The sequence below is a fragment of the Pollicipes pollicipes genome, unplaced genomic scaffold, assembly GCF_011947565.3.
Source record: "Pollicipes pollicipes isolate AB1234 unplaced genomic scaffold, Ppol_2.1 Scaffold_3216;HRSCAF=3773_pilon_pilon_pilon, whole genome shotgun sequence".
Lineage (NCBI taxonomy): Eukaryota > Metazoa > Arthropoda > Thecostraca > Pollicipedomorpha > Pollicipedidae > Pollicipes > Pollicipes pollicipes.
The window spans coordinates 2,805,998-2,823,953 of NW_023596251.1; the positions used below are offsets into that span (position 1 = coordinate 2,805,998).

The 17,956-nt window shown below is 63.8% G+C and overlaps 1 protein-coding gene and 2 long non-coding RNA genes across 3 annotated transcripts in view; all 3 read right to left on the reverse strand.

The window, feature by feature from the left end:
- Positions 1 to 2,683: 2,683 nt before the first annotated feature.
- Positions 2,684 to 4,000, reverse strand: LOC119090936 (uncharacterized). Its single transcript, XR_005093334.1, has 3 exons — positions 3,960 to 4,000; positions 3,455 to 3,527; positions 2,684 to 2,859 (listed from the first exon to the last, which is right to left on the reverse strand). It is a non-coding gene; the product is annotated as an uncharacterized LOC119090936 (long non-coding RNA).
- A 95-nt stretch (positions 4,001 to 4,095) lies between these two features.
- LOC119090937 (uncharacterized) lies at positions 4,096 to 6,646 on the reverse strand. The gene is made up of 3 exons (XR_005093335.1): positions 6,631 to 6,646; positions 6,283 to 6,337; positions 4,096 to 4,246 (listed from the first exon to the last, which is right to left on the reverse strand). It is a non-coding gene; the product is annotated as an uncharacterized LOC119090937 (long non-coding RNA).
- A 31-nt stretch (positions 6,647 to 6,677) lies between these two features.
- LOC119090940 (RNA binding protein fox-1 homolog 2) overlaps positions 6,678 to 17,956 on the reverse strand; it is a gene marked incomplete at its 3' end in the record, with an annotated part of 48,889 nt that continues 37,610 nt past the window's right edge. Inside the window, exons 2-7 of the mRNA XM_037213667.1 lie at positions 16,037 to 16,237; positions 14,358 to 14,537; positions 13,540 to 13,593; positions 11,847 to 11,939; positions 8,408 to 8,471; positions 6,678 to 6,766 (exon numbers count right to left, since the gene is read on the reverse strand). Of these exons, the coding sequence (XP_037069562.1) occupies positions 6,678 to 6,766; positions 8,408 to 8,471; positions 11,847 to 11,939; positions 13,540 to 13,593; positions 14,358 to 14,537; positions 16,037 to 16,237 (681 nt within the window). The remainder of the gene's footprint in view (positions 6,767 to 8,407; positions 8,472 to 11,846; positions 11,940 to 13,539; positions 13,594 to 14,357; positions 14,538 to 16,036; positions 16,238 to 17,956) is intronic.

A 17,956-nucleotide genomic window follows, 5' to 3' on the forward strand; every position in this document is an offset into this window, starting at 1 on the left:
CTTTTAATGGTAAACAAGATCAACCTTAAGTATGGACTGCATACATAATCGTTTTCAAAGAATCGCACACCCCCATAATCTGAAGAACCGTATTGATTGACGCACCCATAAAATGGCACTCATGCCCCTCTGCTGTTTGACATTTTATTCGATTCAAAACATTGGCTCGTTCGTTCACAAACAATGATCAAAGCTAAACTTGCCTCATTCGCGCAGCGACCATAAGCGGAACGTCGCGCCTGCGGCGCATTCGCGACTCTTGTGGTGTTTGCATATCTTGTTCGTATGTCGTTTCAGAAATAACGGCTAATGTGCCAAGACAAGCCTTAATAACCATGGGCATGCGCTGCAACAAGCTTCTCTGTCCCCTGACGAATATACGTGGGAACAGTCGCCAGGGCTGACCAGTACAAACAGCGCTCCGTTCAACCTATACTGGCGGCCGGCCGACCCGCGGAGCGCTCGCGTCGGGTCACGTGACGCGGTGTACAGCAGCGCGCCCCGGCCTTTGCCGGTCACGTGACGATATGCTTAGCAGCGCACTCTGGCTGAGGCGCCCCACGGGACACGGCGTTCCTCCCTTTTAGGGTGTGTTGTTTGTTGTTGCTGTTGGAGCTTTACGACACACTGTCAGCTGCTGGGACTGCATGGCGTCGCCTGACAGAAGTCCGATACAGTGGCGCCACCTGGCACGCATGCCCGGAGGTTGCCAGCAAATCATCAGCCCAGTACCTGCGCCGGCGACGGTGGTGTCACCTGGTACAAACGTGCAGGTGGCGCTGGATGGGCCAGTTGTCGGCTGGTTGGATTGGTCCAGGTGGCGCTGGATGACTTGGCCACTTCCAGGCCTGTGATCTTTGAGCCAAGTGAGCAGACCCGCTGGCCCGGGTCGGCCACCGCTCCGTTCGTTGTACGTCGGATCTAGAGGACCGTGAGGAATGTGAAGCATTGACACACACCCGCACGCGCGGGCGCCAGCCCTGTCGTGCTGTCGGGCGTAGGTCTGCACGTGAACAACACCGAGGCGCTTAGGCTTGTATGGCCCCCGCACACCACCCCCAGGAGGTCCTGCTGGTCGGTTTCGGCGCCTTTAATAGGAATGCAAGTGCTCTCAAGACGCTGTTGCTGGGTTTGTGTGGATTCTTGTGGTGAGTTCGCTGTACGACCATTGTAGAGTGACGGGCAGCGGTCAGGGAACACATGACTGCTCCTCCCGCGAGCCAGGCGAGCAGCGCACAAAGCGTCACCCAAGGCGGTGCTTTGTGCACTGGTGAGCCTGCAGCGTCCCGGCAGAGTCGCAGTAAACATCACGATGAGATTCAACCGGCCTGCCTTTATTTCATTGACATTTTAACTACAACACTTGGTATATTTTGTACACGACAAAGACGAAAGGGAGATAGGGATGCGATTCAGTTGGCATACATCGAATATGCCCAAGACGAGCGGAAAGAGAGAGAGAGAGAGCTTGAGAGAGAGTAACTAAACTTAGCCATGTCCCGCGCAGACAACGCCGCGCCTCGTCCAGCGGCGGCGCACCAATGATTGTCCAAACCCTCTCGATGACCTCCCACGCACAAGTGATGACAGCTGACGAAACGTGACCTGCCCGGGATTCGAACCCGAGGCGCGTCAGATCATAGCAGAGTATTGTACGCGAATATTTGGTACGGATCGCATCCATGCCCTGGTGGTTCGCCGACCGGCCGGCGCGCGGCGCCACCGTCGCGTGACGTCACGACCGCACTCACGGACAGCCTCGCGCACGCGGCAGGCGCACCACGTGACCGGCGTCCGGACCGCGTCCGCGTCGATTCCGACGGACCGGGCGCCAGTCGGCCGACGTGTGTCGCGCGCGCCTGCACCACGCACGGGCACTGGTCGTGCGCGCTGGTGGCGCCGCCTATGTGCGCTCTCTCGCGAGGACGTTTGTGCGACGGTTTCATCCAGACGGCACCTCCTCACACGCCTCGCGTTCCCCTGTCGCCCCGCTCGCTCTCGCACACACACACGCACACACATCAGGGCGGCTCTCACGCGCGCGTCGACTCGGCGAGTCGAGTCGAGCCGCGCGGACGCCGGCCGCCGGTCATCTGCGGACATGCCGGCGGAGGCCGGAGCACAATACGGAACAGAATCGCATCGGGTGCAGCACGATCTCGGCACAGCTAGGCTAGGCTAGGAAAACAACGCTGAAAACAGGCCCGCTGCGCCCGCCGGCGCAGCAAAACACTGCACCGAACCGGTCAACCGCTCAAATGCAGGTAAAAGTCGCGGCCGCCTGGCCAGGTCGTCGGGACGGCGGTCACCGAGGCCAGGCGGCCACGTGCTATTGTCACGGACGAGAGATAAAACGGCGGCCGCTGCCACTGCGCACGCCGGCCGCCCGGGCGCTTGTCACACGCACACACCCACGCATAAAAATACGGCCCAGTGGCCCGGCGCCGCCGCCGGCCGTCGCTCGCTCACACTCTCTAATACTGAGTGGCGCGGCACGCTCGAGATTCGACCCCTCGCTGCCGGGCGGCCGCGGCCACGCGCTCAGCCCCGCTCCCGCTCACTCTCCGCTACGGCTATGTACACACGCACACGCACACGCACACGCAGGCGCGCGCGCGGCGCCCCGGCCGAGGCGGCCGCCAGGCCGGCTGAGGCGGCGGCCGCGCTCCCTCGGCCGCGGCCGGCGGCGCTGAGTATTGGTGCCGGCCGGCCGCCGCTGGCGCGGGCGACGCTGAGCAACAGGTGGCGCCCCGGGCGCGCTCCCCGGGCGCTGAGGTCTCGATGGCGGGACGCGCTCGCTCCCCGGCCGGCCGGCTAGTACGGCGCGAACCGGTTGTACGCGCCGCGGTACACGGTGGCCTGCGGCAGACGGAGAGAGGGGTACAGAGGGGCACAGCGCGGCGCCGACACCGCCGGCTGCGCACCAACAGCGGCGGCACACCCATACTATCAGCGGCAGACACACTCCTAAGCGTACGTTTTATCGAATGTTGTGCGGCAGGAATGGCTTCGGAATCAGAGTCCTCGCCAGACCTACCTTGCTGCAAGGACCTAACACCTCCACCCCACCATAACCGCTCAAGGCTAATGCAAAATTTGCCCGACATAAAAACGTGTCACACAACGTCCTCGCCGCCACCGCGCTGCTTCGGCCTGTCTCTCCTGGCCCGGTGCCAACTGGCGGTCCATGCCGCATCACATCAGCAGGGCCTCAGGGCTCAGCACAAGCCTGACAACAATTGAGCAGCCGCGTCCGGCTCGCCATCCGCTGAACCGCAGAGGCGGCACCGGCATTGGCGTCCACACCGCTTACACGGCAAGCGTACAGCTGCTGGTGGGGTGTTTATCGACGCTTACAAGGGCTGGGGTTTACGTCGCCACACGCAGCTGCCAGCCCAGACATGCAGCCCGACTTCATCCGACACATAAGAAGGCGCTCGTCTCCGGCTCTTACCCCGTATCCGGCCATGGGCCCTATGCTGTGCCCCAGGTACGGGTCAGCAGCGTACTCAGTCGAGGTCGGGATGCTGCAACATGAAGGCCAGGTCACGTACCGCTCCTCTGCGCCGCTCCGTGCGCCCTCACGTGACGGACGAACGGGGCCGAACGGGTGCCAGGCAGTGACAGACACTCATCAGCCTTCACAGAACAATCGGGGCCGAACAGGTGCCAGGCAGTGGCAGACACTCATCAGCCTTCACAGAACAATCGGGGCCGAACAGGTGCCAGGCAGTGGCAGACACTCGCCAGCCTTCACAGAACAATCGCACCGCTTCGGACACACGAAATAACAACAGCTTGGACAGCGGTCACCACAATGTAACGACTCGGACCGCAAGTGCTGCAATCTATGGCAAAGGCCGTGATCCGTGAAAGTTGCCACCGCGGGGAATCAAACCGAGAGCCGGTCCCCAGTGTGGCCGCCAGCTGGGCGCCGCGAGCGGGCGGGGTCGACTCACCCGAGGGCGGCCAGCTGCGCCAGCTGCGCCTGCTGGGCCTGCTGCGCCGCGGCGGCGGCGGCAGCTGCCGCCGGGTACGAGGTGGCGGCGGCGGAGGCGCCGGCGCCCGTGGCGCCCGCCAGAGCCGGCTGGCCCGTCATCGCGGCCGTGTAGGCGCGCGCCGCGGCCGCGTTATAGGCGGCGGCGCCGGCCGCCTGCTGCGACATCGAGACGGGTGTGGCCTTGAGCATGGCGGCCTGGGCGGCGGCAGCAGCGGCGGCAGCGGCGGCGGCGGCGGCCGAGCCGGGCTGTAACGGTGTACAGGGCCGCACTGACGCCATGCGGGAGGGGGCCGGACGGACGGGCGGCGGAATGAGTGAGAGCGGAGGACGCGGGCCGCCCCTGCCCTCCCCGCCGGCCGGCCAGACGAGCTCGCCGGCTGCTGAGCGCGAAGGTCCGCCTCCACTCCCCACCAGGCAGGCGGTGTGACCCGGGACGCCTATTGGCCACTTTAAAAACATAACTTATACTCTGAATATCTCACGTGTTCGATGATGATTTCTGCGAAATGCCTAACCTTCAGAAGATTTCGATTCAAGGGCGCTTCGAGGGCGCGGTCATTTGCCGAGAGGCCCAGACGGCTAACATAACGCCAGTTAAGGTCGAATGTGGTCGCCATTTCACCAGTTCGTCCTGTCCGCCGAAAAGCACGAGCCAGACCAATACGGCCACGGCGCTCGGGCGACTTGCCGTGTCGCGTCGCAGCCCATAAGCCAGTTTTCACGGACGTGAGGGTCAGCATGAAATAACTTTACGGTTCGATATTTTAGCGTGCCGTGATTCCGGGGCAGTTCCTCGCCAAACACGAGCTGCGCTGGCTGTGGACGGGTTCGACGTTGATCGTTGGAAGTCCGAATTCCGCGGCGCGGTGCAGCAAGGCTCAGCCCAGAGAAGGGCGCCGCGACATTCACTGTGCGGACGCCGTCTTACGGCCACACAAAACCTCAGCTTCTCAGGCTCCGCAACAGATGTCGCCACTTAACGACTTCGGCCATCGTGCAATCCGCCTGTTTTTAATTGAGTCGTATGCTGCAAATAAAACGTTGCGGGCTGCAGAGAAAATAAACAATGTTTTATAATGCGCCTGTCCCTGCCCGAAGTTTCTTAACTTATGTCCCCGACTGGGCGTTTCTCAAATTTTCCAATAAACTAACACAATTTCGAGTCAGGCTGTCCTCCTGTGAGCCCGATTTGTCCTGCCGTCAGAGCCCAAAAATGAAGCTACATCCATGCTACATCTCACCGCTTTGTAACTCACACACCACGAGCATCACCTGTTCACGGACCAAGCAGCTAACAGCGGTAATCCGGCAGAACCCTCTGCCATCCCGCTCACTGCCGGGTTAACTTGACAAACACTTCCACTCCACCGACTTACAAATTTCGCCCGTCAAGTTACACAGAAGCCGTCACCCAAACGCGTCCAGACCATGGCCTGGCTTGCACCGTCCACCGCCTGCAGAGGCGCCCGTGAGCACAGCCCGGCCGCCCGGCACACCGGCGCGGGCGTCTCCGGTCCGCGGGCCGCGCCGTGTCTCGAGTCGGCGCGGCCGGCCGTGCGTCACAGCACTCCCATCCCCCCCGGTGAGGGCGTGCGAGCTAGCCCGAGCGCGGGCGCGGCCGGTGTAAGCATGCCGGGAGCGGTGAGTGAGAGAGAAAGAGACAGAGAGTGCAGCGCAGGCCCGGTCAGCGGCGGGGCTAGGTTAGCATGCGGGCGGGGGCAGGTGCGGGCCGGGTCAGTGGAGAGCCAGCGAGAGAGACCTCTGTACATCGTTACAGCTACCGGGACACGACAGCACGCCGCACGCGCGCCGCACACCGAAAGCGGGTCACAACACGACACAAACGCGCATGCGCGGTGGCGGACGGCGCCGCCTGGCCGCGCCGTCCCCTTCCAGCAGCGGCCGCACACCGCTCCCAGCCAGTGCTGATGCTCTCTCTCTCTCTCTCCCGGGTCGCGGCGCACATGCGCTCCGACTGAGCTCGGGGGGCATGCAGACACGGACCAACGGGCGCCAGTGGCGCGGCGCGGCGCCGACACCGACCGGCCGAGTGTGGCGGCGGCGCGGCGAGCGCGCGGCGGCGCCGGTCCGTCGCCCGCCCGGCAGAGCATCAGCAGGGCCGGGCACGAGGTGCTGAGGACGTCACCACACGCGGCAGCCCGGACCCAGTGACATGACGGCCCGGCCGCGGGTCATCGACACAACAGGGGAGCGGCCGAGTACAGTGAGCGTCGCCGGTCGGGTTCGAGGTGGGCACTACGCAGAGCTGGGCCGACCCTCACCTGAAGCTGAGCCGCCATGGCCGAGTTGGCCATCATGGTTGGGTCGTAGTACAGTCTGTAACGAAGGCAGCCGGGTCCGAGTCAGACACGCCCAATGACAGGGAATGCAACTGAAGACACGCTGCTCCCGCCACAGCCAGGCGCTCACACACATACACAGGACGTTGCCTTGTTCTAGCAATTACAGCGCCAGAAAAATACGAGACCCTTTCAGTGGCTTCATGACGAGTCAGGATGACACATCCAGCAGGATGGATTCCGTATATGCAGCCGATGACAGCGTGTGGGCCGCTCAGTGCGGCGCGTCCCAGGCAGTCGTCAGCCGCCCGGCCGGCGCGTCCTACTCACGGCGCGTATCCGTGCAGGGCGGAGGCGGCGGCGGCTGCTGTCAGCGGCGTCGGGTGGCGCGCGAACGGCGCGGCGGCGGCGGCCGGCAGCGCCCGGACGCGGCCCCGCTGCAGCGCCGCGCCGCGCAGGGCGGCCGCTGGCGACACACGACAGAGACATCTAGCGATCGCCAGGCACACTACAGCCGCCGACGGCCGCCGGCGCGCGTGCCGTGTGTCTGAGTGTAGCCGGCTCGGACAGCGGCCAGGAGCCGAACCCTGGCGGGCTCGCAACAGACCACTCTGGGTGACGGACGGCCTCCATCCACCCACCCACCCACCCAGCACAGACCCGTCGTCTCCGGCAGCCACAGTCCCAGGGAACAAACACGCGGCGCAGGGCGACGCAAGGCGATCTCAGCGACATCTACACACAGCGGCGCCATCTGGCTGGCTCGCGGTGGCGCTCAGGCTCAGTGCGCATGCGCGGAGGTGGCAGGGCATGCGTGCCCACCGCGCGAGTGTCCGCAGTGGCGCCACTGGTGTTAGGTGGCCGTGTGGTGTGGAATGTTGCTGCGGCGCACACGCTCAATGAAACACAGACAACACCGAAAGCCAAACGGCAGCCTAGTCCCCAGTCGACACCGGCTAGCATGCTGAGAGCTGCGTGAGACATCCGGTCAACGGCGCGGCCGATCAGGCGCCAGTGATCGGTCTAGCGTGCCGCCGGTTTGCGTCAGAGAAGTGAGGACGACCACAGGGCCTCGGAAGTCCCACAGACGGGGAGGGGGGAGGGGGGGGGGGGGGCGTACGATAATGGTTGAGGATTCGAGCGAAATTCAATTTTGCAAGGCGAACGAACAACCCGTAACAATGTGACTCCGCGGTCACGAGCAGCTGCGTAAAACAGTCACCAAGCATGACGCGCCGGGGCGGGGCGCTCCGCAGCGGACCGCAGCAGGACGGCCGAGCCCAAGATCAAACCAATCAACGCCAGATGGGGGTGGGTGGGTGGAGGGGGGGGGGGGGGTGTACAGAGAGGGGACGTCCGAGCGGGACAGAGCAGAGGAGCACCAGAGCCAGACACCGACACCAGTCCTCTCACCAAGCGGTGTGGCAAGCATTCCGGTCCGGGCCAGCAGTGCTTCAATCAGAGAGAGGCTAACATTAACGCCCGCCAATGACCGCCCACCACACTGGGGGTGTGTATGTGACGTCACGCCACCACAGCCGAGTGACGTAACAGGACGAAAGGGACCACGACCAGGGGGCTGAGAATGCAAAGCACGACGCACCGCACAGTCGGTGGACAGAGGGAAGAGTTCGAGAAGGGCGACGAGTAAAAGCAAGACAACAAGCATTGGACAGGGAGACAGAGATGAAGAAAGCCAGGGAAAGAGGGGAAAGAGATAGAAAGAAAGTGACAAAAAGAAGCACAGAGACCGTACCGGTTACTGCTATGTCTCGACAACGTCATCCCCTACTTGCACAGACACCAGGTAGACTGTGAGAGTCCCCAAAATGCGGAAACGGAAAACCAACCGGGATGAACATCGCCACAATCCCGGCGTTCGGAGTCAGAACATGCTGCCCACTCCTCCGCTTCTGGTACATGTACAAAGCTGTCGACCACACGCAGTGACGATCCCGTTACAAGTGTGTATGCTCGACACAAAGCAGGCAGAAAGGCGCACTACCCGACGCAAGGGCGGCCGGCTGGGCGGGACGGGCCGCCAGCCGCACCCCACACCACCCCGCGGCGTCGCCACCTCACCGTCCTCCCCGGCCACGGCACTCACCGTTGGGCAGCGTGGAGGCGGCGGCCGGCTTCTTGGTCTGGATGCGGGCCGTGGCATTGTTGACCTGTAGCGCCCCGGCGCCGGTCAGCACACGGTCGCAGCGACGGCGCCGTCCCCGCAGTGACACCACTAGCGACGCTGAAGGCGCCTCGGCAAACATCACCACCACACGCTCCATACAGAAAGTGCTTGACTAGAACTCCCAGCCCCGTACGTGAAAGGCGACATACACGCTCGCAAAGTAAACGCGACAACGCCAGAACGCGTACGACAGCTGAAAGAGGTGGTCACGCCTTATGCTAACATGTCATACAATCTTACAATCTAGGCTAGTGCCGAACTTACCTGCACGCGGCTGCAGCCACACGGCGGCAGAACAGCTGAGCTCTATACCAGGGAGCCGGGAGCGCACTGCAGTTTGTCGTGTGTGTCCATTGTCAACCAACACCTAGCCTTCACCGCTGCGGCCACGAATGCGCGCTAATTATGCGTGGAGGATCGTATCGCGACTCGACAAATTTCGAAACACCGCAAGCCCTGCCGAGCGAAAACACTGCGGTGCACGCCTCGTCACGGACGAGAGCGGCTTCGCTTCGCGGCGTGACTGCGACTACCCCAGGCCGGCCGCCTGCACGCGATTTAAGAGGTCAATCATGCTCCACTGGCGGGCACGCGAGCGCGATGCTGGCCGCGTGCACGCGGAGAGAGGGAGCCGGGCAGTGGGCGGGCGCGCTCCGCCGGGCCGCGTAGGCCGCGCCGGCCGCAGCCGTGTGCTGCGGCACAGTGTCGGCTCGCTGCCAGGCGGCTCGGCCCCAGCCGAACCGCCGCCGACCGATGGCCGGCCGTGTGGCAGCCGTGGTCCGAAGAGCCGGCGCGCGCGCTCGCGGTCCAGCCCGTCCACCATCCCAGTGGCGGTAGCAAGGCAGCGTCCACGAGCATGACCAGGTGGGGCGTTCCCACCGGGTGCTCCCGCTGCCGTGGTGACCGTTTGCTGGTAGCCCGGGGCGACAGCCCACGACCAGGTTCGATACAGTCGCCACCAAGGGCATATCATTAGGCAAGGAAACCGCGGTTTCCGCGCGGCCTCCCGCCGCCCGTCCACCCGTTTGCACACCGTTCCAGTGCGTGCCAGCCCGGCGGAGCCGCCATCCACGTGTGGACCCGGTCGAAAGGCGTCGCCCACTCGCCGGCTGATCAGTGCCTTCGTCGCTGCCCCAGCTGAATGGCCCGCCGGAAACGCGGCAGAGAGTGGTCCCGTTTGTGCCGAGTCCACGTGTCGTCTTTAGTCAGAGTGCGCCGCGTCCCCTCGAGACGTCCCGCTTCTGGTCCCCGAGATGTCCCGCTTCCGGGACACTTACCGGTCCCCTCGGCCACCGCCGGCGGCGCGCGCAGGAGCGGGGACACTGAGGCCGTCACCCCCTGAGCAGGAGCAGCGCTCCGGTAGCCGCTGCAAGCGCGCCAAGCCTGCGGCCTCCGTGCCCCCTCTCCGTTCGACCCAGCGCGCCCCCGGCCGCGCCTGAGGTCGGCGACCTGACCCCACACGCCTACGCCTGGCGCCGGCAGCCGGCCCCGCGGCCCGCCCGCCGCCCGGGCGGTAACGAGCCGCCCCCGGTGAACGCAGCCGGCTCCGAGTGCGAGCTCTGACGGGGCGCGGCGGGCCGGGGGTGGCCGCCGGCCGCTGTGCGACCCTGAACCGGCCGGCCACGTGACCGCAGCACACTCACCTGGCCGTCACGGCACCGGCGTTACCGACCACCACTGAGCCATCCCCCGCTAAAGAGAAACGGAAGCAGTTGCTGCATCATCCGAGCTAGACCAGTGTGTTCGAGAGAGGACGCTGACGCGGCCGACCCCGGGCTGGCCGGCCGGCCGGCGGCGCGAGGCGTGGACTGGGGCCCGACCTGGCCGCCGGCCGGCCCGCCCGGGCGGCCAGCCGGCGGCGCCACCACCGGCCATAACGGGACGGAGCGCGCGTCGCGCCGCTCTGGCGGGGAAACAGAGAGAGCGTGTGGCCCCGGCACGTGACAACAGCCGACCGGGCGGCACCGGGCCGGACGGGGCGGACCGAGACAGAGAGAGTGACAGAGTGAGTGAGAGAGAGAACGGGGGCCGAGACATTCGGCGGGACATATGGAGGGCATGTGATCGTTATGTACAGCGCCACCGGCTGTGAGGACAAGGATGGTCGTTATAAGTCGCCATGGCAACGAGCGAGCCTCAATCGTGCGTCGAACGGGGCAGACTAAGAGAAGCAAACATCCATTCCGTTACTCTGCACGTTAGCCGTGAGTGTATGGGGGCGGGGGGGGGGGGGAGGAGGCGGGGCCCGGGGCCGCGTCGCCCGCGGGCGCATTGGTGGGGGGCCGCAGGCGCCCCAAGCGCAACAACCACAAGCCAGCCTGCCTCTACAGAGATGTACAGTGGGGCCGGCCGGCACGCTCCGGTCGCATTCTCGCTGCAGGCGCGCGACGAGCGCGTGCGGCACGCCCGGCGCCCGTCGCCACACAGAGCCACACCGCGTGCGATAGGGAGTGGGGGCGGGGGCGGGGCAGGCAGCGCGCGCCGGCAGTGGCGCGTCCCGGCTGCAGCCTGCGGCGACGCCGGCGTGCCGCCGCGGCCAGGACCAAAGCAGAGCCGTGTCGCCGACCAGTCAGACACCACAACCCAGCCGTGTTAAGGTGGATTAGAGAAGAGGCGCGGCGCCGATCGCTCGCGCGCGCGCGCGCGCGTGCCGCGGTATGGGCGCATTCCGCGTGACGTCATTCGAGCGCGGCATTCGTGTGAGTGTGGTGGCAGCCGGCGGACGAGGCGCCGCGCTGATATTGGCTAATGTACAGTGATTGAGAAGAGAGATCAACCAAACAGACAGAACGAAATCGGTCAGGTGATTCAACGCAACGTAAATCAAACTAATGCATTCGCGCATTGCGACAATAGTTACTACCTGTTCAATCTAAAATAGCCCAGAAAAATGCACCAGCGGGACTTGGGTTTGGCTGACTGACCTTGAGGCCGGGTCGAGCACCACCTCAAGGTCACTCGAGCCAAGCCCAGGCCTCTTGCTAAACATACCACGTGAGTGCTACCGTTGGGTCGAATTACTGCAGACCAGGCATAGGCGGGCGCGCTCGGTCGCCGGGGCAGCGGGCTCGGTCGCCACGGCGACGGCGGCGTCTCCGTGGCGACCACCACGCGCCGACGGGCGGGACAGTACAAGCTGGCCGCGCGACAGCCGGCCACTGGAGCCGGGCCGCCTGGGGCGGGGGCCGTCATGCACGTGCACACCCGCCGCCAGCGGGGACCGAGCGCGCCGGGCGCCAACACAGAGTCCCATGCAGCGGGCGGCGGCGGGCGCGGCGGCGGGTGCCGCCCGGCCGCCGCCGCCCGCGGACAGGTCATATCACAGCGAGCCAGACGCTCAGCCCTGCAGCGCACGCACCTCAATTTTCCTGCCCTCTACCACTTGTCCGTGGAGTTTGTCTCTGGCGCGGTCAGCGTCCTGACTACCGGCGAACGTCACAAACCCAAACCCCTGTCCAGCCGGCAGACCCATGCAAGAGAGAGACACGAGACACGCCGTCAGAGAGGCGGGCCGGGCGCCAGCCGCCGGCCAGCGGCCGCGTCGCATGCCAGAAACACGCGCCTCGTGCAGGTATACCGACACTCCGGCGGGCCAGGCTGCTCTAGTGTGCGGTGTGCAGTACGGGCACGGCGGGACGGATGGGGCGCCGCTGGCCAGGGGCGGGGGTCGGCGGGCCGGCCGGCGGCGGCGGGCCGCAGCCCTGCTGCCGGCGCGGAGAGGAGTCGGGTACGGGCGCCGGGTCACAAGGGCGAAGGTCATCACGGTGCGGGCACGTGACTGGAGTCTGGAGAGGGTTCCGTTGCAAAAACACCGAAGGGCGCTATAACAGTTGGGTTACGAAAATATAAAATCGTCCCAGTAAGAACAAAAGCAAGGCTGTTCTAAATTTTGCGTGGGGAAAAACGTCAGAGCCGAGAAACATATTGTTCATTCAGAGGGATGCTGGGGGACAGAACATAATAAGAAACAAAACACGACCAGTCAACGACTAGCACGAAGCGGGCGCAATTTAGCATGACGATCACGTAAAGGGGGACGGGCCGGCGGCTCCACTCTCGTACTGGCCAGGATGGCGGGGTACCACCAGGAACGAGACGTGGTCTTGGCCATCGGACACAAGATCTAGGAGAGCCACAGACGGAACCATACCGGGATTTGTTTCAAATGAGAAAAAGACAGATCACTCAGGGAGAAGGATTGTTCTTGGGACAGCGTTGGTCTTTAGAACGTTAGTGGGGAAGAATAGGCTCCAGAATGCAAAAGGCCGACAACGTTGGTAGGTCTATCCCTTCAACTGCGGCGTTCCCCGGTCTCCGACCGAGTAGCGTTAACAACGTTAAAACCATGTTACAAGGAACGTTTCAGGGCAGTAGGTAACATTCGCCGTACGCCACAGGGTTTGCGAACAGCTTAAATCTTGGTACCAGGCCCGCACGAATAAAACACATGATGGGGAGTCATTCGGGCGGAACGTTTATCGATGGTAATGTAATAAGATACTTAAGGATGGAAAAGGAGAACGTGCAAAATCTTAAAATGAGTCCCTCAGCAGCAAGCCCTTTTCAGTCGGCGACAGGAAAGCACGAGGGAAGGAGGACAAGGGAGCGTCACCGAGGCACGTGAGAAGTGGACCAGACGGAGAAATAACGGGGGAGTTGAGGGGAGCAGTCGTGTACCAGTTGAAGCACTAGATCTGCACAAGAAGGGTGTTAGTTGCCATCGCGTCGGAGCCGCGGGACACACAATGCTCGGGGTGTGGGGCCGGGGCGAGGACGGACAGGAGCGGGCCGGCAGCAAACAATCGAACACGACACTACACGCGCACATGAACACACCACAGCAAGAGAACGGTCAACCAATCAACCATTTATGGTGCAAAAATGCCCAACGCGTCAAAAGCGGCAAATGCATTATGCATTATCCAATCCATGTTACATACGACACTCAGCATGAACACATTGACCGTTTACCAAATTACTCGAGGGTTCCACAAGGCTTCAGTGATTGAATCGGCATTGTAAGCAATTTGATGCATGTCCGAAAACCTTACCTTGGAGCCTCGCTCGTTAAAAATAATCTCCACGTCCAGGATCGGACCAAATTGCTGAAAGACAAGGGATTACGTCAGGTTGAAACAGAGCATCACAGACCAGCAATACTGCCGTTCTCTGGCACGAAAAGGAACAACACGACTGGGCATCCAGTCGGATGACACAATACCTTGTTTTCATATGGGAATTTGCCACACCTGACCGGGAGGGTTTTTGTTTCCCTTGCAATGGTAGAAGACGACGGTTCGTAAGTGAGCTCATAAATCTGGCAGGCAGCACGTCCAAAGTAAAAGAATTTCTAACATCACCCGCAACGAAAACATCGGAATTATTTGTGGGTAAATGGTGAAACACAACTTAAGCGAGGCATGTTCGCCGGCAACGAAAACACAACCGCTATATAAATGTGCCTGTAGTCCGGCAGAAATACAGAGAAGCCACGCGGTCAAGCCGTCGAGATGCCCCAGAAGGGCGGCCCAGGGGAGGGGCGATCAATTCGCTAACTTGGTTCCATTATCGCAGACTTGCGACCATATCGTCCCGGCAGGCAGCGAAATGGACTCCCTCATCTTCCGCCTCTGTCCAGAGACTGTCACGCGATTCCCGGCCATTTCTCAGTCACCACACACCACACGGCGTCAGCCACCGGAGAAGCCGCTGCGGGAGCCCGCCGGGCTCCAACGAGGCTAACTGCAGCTCCCGCGCCGTGGCGCCGCGCGCAGCGAGACGGCGTCGCCGGTGACCGAGCTCGGACGCGCTGCCGCCGACGCGCCCGCTCCGCCCCCCCCCCCTCCCCCCACCGGCTGGTGACACTCACCCCGAACATAGCGCGTAGGTCGGGGTCGCGGAACCGGAACGGTATGTTGCTGACGTGCAGCCGCTTGGGCTGTTCCTTGCTGGCGGGCGGCGTGGCGGCGGTGGCGGCGGCGGCCGGCTGAGCGGCGCCCTCGCCTTCGGCCGCGCTGCCTGACGGCTCAGCTCCTCCCTCGGCCGGCGCCTGGCGGCGGCACCGTCACGTCACCACCGGTCACGCCGGGCCATCCGGCGCGGTCAGGTCAGGTCAGGTCAGGTCAGACCACACCACACCACACCGCACACACATACACACAAACACACGAGCGGTGAGGTTGAATCGCACGAGAAGCCACGAGACCCCGCCACGTCAAAGCACAGGTCACGTGTTAGGCCACAATGCCATGAGGTCACTGTAACCACGCCGGGCCGCGAGAGGGCTGTGCGCGATGGCGCATCACAACTTCGTCTCACAGCGAGGCACGCCAAAGGAAAAACGGACGTACTCAGCTCCGGTACCCGCGCGGCCGGGCTCAATCTCAACAAAACGACAGCAGCCACAGCAGCCAGAAGACCGGCCGTCTGGATCTAATACCCCAGGGACATATACAAACGTACGAAAAGCCCCCAGCGTTTAGGCATCTGGCGCCGGCTCAGCGCACCCAGTCGCCGCCGCTCCCCGCCGCCAACAGTGGCCGTTTGGCCCTCTCGTTCCGCATACAAATCGGCCTCTCAACCCTCCGGGCACGAATGGTGCCCTCCGCCGGGGAGACCGCGCCAGCCGCGTCGGCCGGCTGTCGAGCGTGCGCCCATCGCCGTCGGCCACGCCACCGAGCCGACGTCCAAGCGCGGCCCGCCCAAGGTTTATGGCGCGCCAGATACGTGCCCGGCACATCCCCGCCGGCGGCGGCGCGGCTGCAGGGACGCGCCGCGAATGGCATCGAGGACGGACGGTTATGCAACACGCTTTGAAACGCTGGGAGCTTCCACACCTGCAAGAGCCGCCTCACGAGACCTGTTATTATGGACACCTTCGAGAGGGTGCACGCGACGATTAGAGCTCTGGAAAGTGTTGCATCCACATGAGTGCCACAGTGGCATTGGCAATTATGGATGTTGGATTATAGCATATGCTGGATATTTTCGTTGGCCTTCTTTCATTTGCTTTGTGTCCACGAACTACAGAATGCATTTCGAGTCAAAGCCGGTATCCAACAGCTGCTCCTAGAGCATATTAGCAGCACTGTACAGGGGCATAAAGGGATGTTTTCGGTCTTGCAGTGGAGCCATTAATTAGTCACAGACCTGTTCCGCTGAAGCGACATTCCACAGCGGAGACCTGGCCATTACCGCAGTACCGTCAGTCCGCTGCCGCTCTGCAGCCTAAATTTTGAAATGGGACAGCTCGTCCAGCCAAGGCTGGATGAGACAATAATAAAGTTATTTACCTCCGAATAAAGGAACCTGGAAGATTCTTAATTAAACTTTGAGATGAGACAAAGGGTCACAGATCTTTCGACGGGTGCCCTCCAGATGTGTTCCGACGCTTGCCCCCACCCCGGAAGCACCCACAACAGCAACAGACGACCACCGACACCTGTCCCGGCCGGCACCCTTCCTGCCCGCACCCCCCCCCCTCCCCCTCAGACCAGCTGTTCCTGCTGTCCTGCCAGACCAGCTGACAGACCAGACCAGACTGCTCACATTGGCGGCGGCTGGCGGCTCCACGCCGTTCTGCTGGGCGCCGGCGGCGGCAGCGGCGGCGGCGGCGGCCAGCGAGGTCACCACCGGCGGCGAGAGCGCGCCGCCCTCCTTGGTCAGGTCGGCTGCCTTGACGGCCGTCGGCTCGCCGTTCTGCGACGGCAGCTGGTATGGGGCCGCCATCTGCGCCGTCTGCACCATTTGCTGCAACGCAAAGAAAGCGGGCGTTACGCGTGCCCGGTCTGCACGAATTGCAACAGCACAAGACCACAAGCAAACACCTGCGTAAGGAACGGCGGCTCCAAAAGAAGTTCACAAAACAGACATATCATGAGGACTAACACGGCCTATAACACGGCCCATAACACCTGCAGGCCCCTGGCCCGGGCGGCATCAGTGCTGCGGTGACATGTTTCATGCCGGTGGTCTGAGTGCCGCTGCTCGGCGGTCCCGGCTGGCCGCGGTCGCCCAGTACCGAAACACGCGTGTCACGTGACGCGGCCAGGTCAGGCCCACCAGGCCGGTTCCGTAACCCTAACCAAAGGCAACGGATAGTCTTGGGGGGGGGGGGGACATAATGCACTTGATAAAATTAGACTTGATAAAATAATCAAAACGTGTCAGTTTTCCATTTTTACACCGCAAACCACATGCAGCCCTGGCGAGCCCCGGGGCCGGGCGGGCGGGCGGGCGGAGAGGGGCTCCTCTACGCTCCATCTGGCCCGCCCGTCCACAGCGGCGCCGCTGGCGAGACCGACGCAGAGGCGCCCTCGTCCGCCGGAGCCGGCGCCGCCACCGGCTGCACCGCCCGGGAGGGAGGAGGGCTGGCGGGGCCTGAGGCCGGCTGGCGGGGCCTGCAGCCAGCCGGCACGGCCGGAAACGCCAGGTACGGTGCCCCGTCGCATCTGGCGGCCATCGGAAGACTCCGGCAGACAACGGCAGGACGGCGCCAGACCGGCTCCAGCCGGCCGGGCGGCGTCGTCGGCCGGCGACGAGGCCGACGTCGTTCGCCGTCCCCGCGACCGGAAATCACGACAAATGGCCGCCCCATTCACCGCCGACAAAACAGAGCCGCCGCCGCCGCTGTGACGTCATCAAAATGGATCGTTCACTCCGCCACAGCTCATTTTCCGACGGAAAATCGTTTCTGAACATCGCCTGTCCCTGCTGCCCCAGCCACGGCCGGATTCTGAACATCCCCTGTCCCTGCTGCCCCAGCCACGGCCGGATTCTGAACATCCCCTGTCCCTGCTGCCCCAGCCACAGCCGGACGTCAGAAGTGGCTACCCAGCGCGCTGGCGCGGCCTGGCGCGGCCTTTTCCCGCGCGAAAAATGTGTTATAAAATCTTGTCCGACGGCTAGGCTACCAGCCTGTGAGTCGGGATCGGCTTGGCTTAGGCGGCTCCTCGGACGGCGCAGCGCAGACCAGCCGCGCAGGCCGGCCGCAGAGGGAAACCATCGCTGACAAACAGCGGCGGGGGGCGGCAGGGCGGCGGTGACGCGGCGCCAGTCGCCCACGCGCGGCCGGCCGGTACCGAGCGCTGCCTCGGCGCGGCCGCCGCACCGGAGCCGCCCGCCGAGCACCAATCGCCGGCACCGGCGCGCCCACCTGACGCCGGCACTCGACTCCAGCGCTCGGACCGAGGCGCGGCCGGCGGAGGACCGGACGGGGGCTGGCGTAGCTGGGCCCCGGGGCTCTGCGACTCCGCGGCCGCTGCAGGCGCGGCCCGAGGGCCGTTCCGGGACGCCGCTCCTCTCGCTAGCGGCGAGGCGTAATCAGCGCGTTGTTTGGCTCCGGCATGATTGTCGCGCCGCTAACGACGGTGGGTCGCGTCGCTAACGACGGTAGGTTTTGCACACGGGGTTATTACCGCGCTCAGCCTCATCCGGGTCGGACGGCCGGGGCACGCAGACCACGAGAGC